Source organism: Anolis sagrei, chromosome 13, assembly GCF_037176765.1.
Source record: "Anolis sagrei isolate rAnoSag1 chromosome 13, rAnoSag1.mat, whole genome shotgun sequence".
Taxonomy (NCBI): domain Eukaryota; kingdom Metazoa; phylum Chordata; class Lepidosauria; order Squamata; family Dactyloidae; genus Anolis; species Anolis sagrei.
This window is the reverse complement of record NC_090033.1, coordinates 7,971,922-7,974,079: the sequence shown is the minus strand read 5'-3', so window position 1 is coordinate 7,974,079 and position 2,158 is coordinate 7,971,922. Positions and strand designations below refer to the sequence as shown.

Below are 2,158 nucleotides of genomic sequence, written 5' to 3'. Positions count from 1 at the left end.
AGTTTGTTTTAGGGTCATCCTAAGTTTGTTTAAGGTTAGCCATAAGCTTACATTATGAGTGCCAATTTGGTTAGATCTACACTAAGCTTGCTTTAGGTTCACCCGAAGTTTGCCCTAGGTTTGCTTAAGTGTCTCTATAGGTTTCCTTTAAGTTCACCTTAAGTTTGCTTTGAGTTCGCCCTAAGTTTGCAGTGGCTTAAGCTTGCTCTGGGGTCAACCGGAGTCGGAAACGTACGGGTTTTCCACTATACCTTGCAATACTGAATGACAGACAATACTATCACTATTATTACTATTAATGCTATCACAACTAATATTATCACTACTAATAATATGTATTGATCGCGTGATAAATAAAACTGTTGTTGTTATTTCCCCTTCTTGGTCCCCCCGCAGGCCATCTGCAAGTGCATCTCGGCCGACTTCTTTGACCTGCTGACCTGGCTGGGCTACTTCAACAGCACCATGAACCCCATCATCTATCCGCTCTTCATGCGGGACTTCAAGCGGGCCATGGCCAAGTACCTGCCCTGCTGCCGCCGCGCCTGGGAGCCCCGCCCCAGCCCCGTCTCCCTCTCCATGAGGAACTCCCACTCGGGGCCCCGCCCGGGAGCCTCCCTCAAGAACGCCCTGGCCCTCCAGGTCGAGCCGGACTCTGCTGCCGACTCCGCCGTCCACCTTGACCAGTGCAGTGGCAGCGGAGGAGGGCAGCGCATGGGCTCGCTCCCAGAGGCCGGGGCCGACACTGTGACTCTTTTTGACCTGGAGCCCATGGACACCCCTCCGCTCCACACCAACCAGCTGAACGCACCTTTGGACTGAGACCCTGGTCCACTGATGGGCCACCACACACCCCCGTTCGGGACCCCCTGGAGGTGTCCTTCCAATCTCTCCTGAAAAGTTCTTCTCGTCTTTGTTTCGCTTGGGCCAACGTTGGTGTGTTATGTGCCTGCCCACAATGTTCTAGATCTCATAGAGAGGCCTTCTCCAAGGGTGGGCCATCAAGAGATAGGTATTCCCCAAAGACTGCCTCATCCAAGGGTTGGCAGTACGTAGGCATTCCCTAAGGGTTGGCCATAAATAGAAAGGCCTCCTCTAAGGGTTGGCCATAGTTAGATAGGTCTCATCTAATGGTTGGCCATACATAGATCGGTATCCTCCAAGGGTTGGCCATAAGTAAGCATTTTCCAAGAGTCGGCCATAAAATAGGCATCCTCTAAGGGTTGGCCATAAATAGATCGGTATTCTCCAAGGATTGGCCATAAGTAAGCATTTCCAACAGTTGGCCATAAATAGATAGGCATCTTCCAAGGGATGGCCAATGACAGGTCTCTTCCAAGGCTGGCCATAGATAGAGTGGACTACTTCCAAGGGTTGGCCATAGGTGGGCCATAGACAGACAGTCTTCTTCTAAGGGCGGGCCATTGACAGGCCTCCTCCAAAAGTTTGCCATAAAGAGAACTCTTCCAAGGGTTGGTCAACGATAGGTCTCTTCCAAGAATGACCATAGATCAGTGGTTCTCAACCTGGGGTCCCCAGATGTTTTTGGCCTACAACTCCCAGAAATCCTAACAGCTGGTAAACTGGCTGGGATTTCTGGGAGGTGTAGGCCAAAAACATCTGGGGACCCCAGGTTGAGAACCACTGCCACAGATGGATGAACATCCTCCAAGGTTGGCCATAGAGGAGATAGGTTGGCCATAGACGAGATAGACTTCTTCCAAGGGTTGGCCAATGACAGGGCTCTTCCAAGGCTGGCCATAGATAGCTGGACCTCTTCCAAGGGTTGTCCATAGGTGGGCCATAGACAGGCAGTCTTCTTCTAAGGGTTTGCCATATATAGACAGGTCTCCTCTAAGGGTTTGCCATGAAGAGAACTCTTCCAAGGGTTGGCCAACAATAGGTCTCTTCCAAGGCTGGCCATACATAGCTGGACCTCTTCCAAGGGTTGGCCATAGGTGGGCCATAGACAGACAGTCTTCTTCTAAGGGTTGGCCTCCTCCAAAGGTTTGCCATATATAGACAGGTCTCCTCTAAGGGTTTGCCATGAAGAGAACTCTTCCAAGTGTTGGCCAACGATAGGTCTCTTCCAAGGCTTGTCCATAGATAGATGGACCTCTTCCAAGGGTTGGCCACAGATGGGCCACAGATAGTTTTC

The 2,158-nt window shown here is 51.0% G+C and overlaps 1 protein-coding gene across 1 annotated transcript in view; it reads left to right on the top strand.

The window, feature by feature from the left end:
- Window positions 1–1,606, top strand: part of HTR6 (5-hydroxytryptamine receptor 6) — a 10,206-nt gene extending 8,600 nt beyond the window's left edge. Inside the window, exon 3 of the mRNA XM_060758826.2 lies at window positions 397–1,606. Within this exon, the coding sequence (XP_060614809.2) occupies window positions 397–822 (426 nt within the window). The 3' untranslated portion in view covers window positions 823–1,606. The remainder of the gene's footprint in view (window positions 1–396) is intronic.
- The last annotated feature ends 552 nt before the right edge of the window (window positions 1,607–2,158 follow it).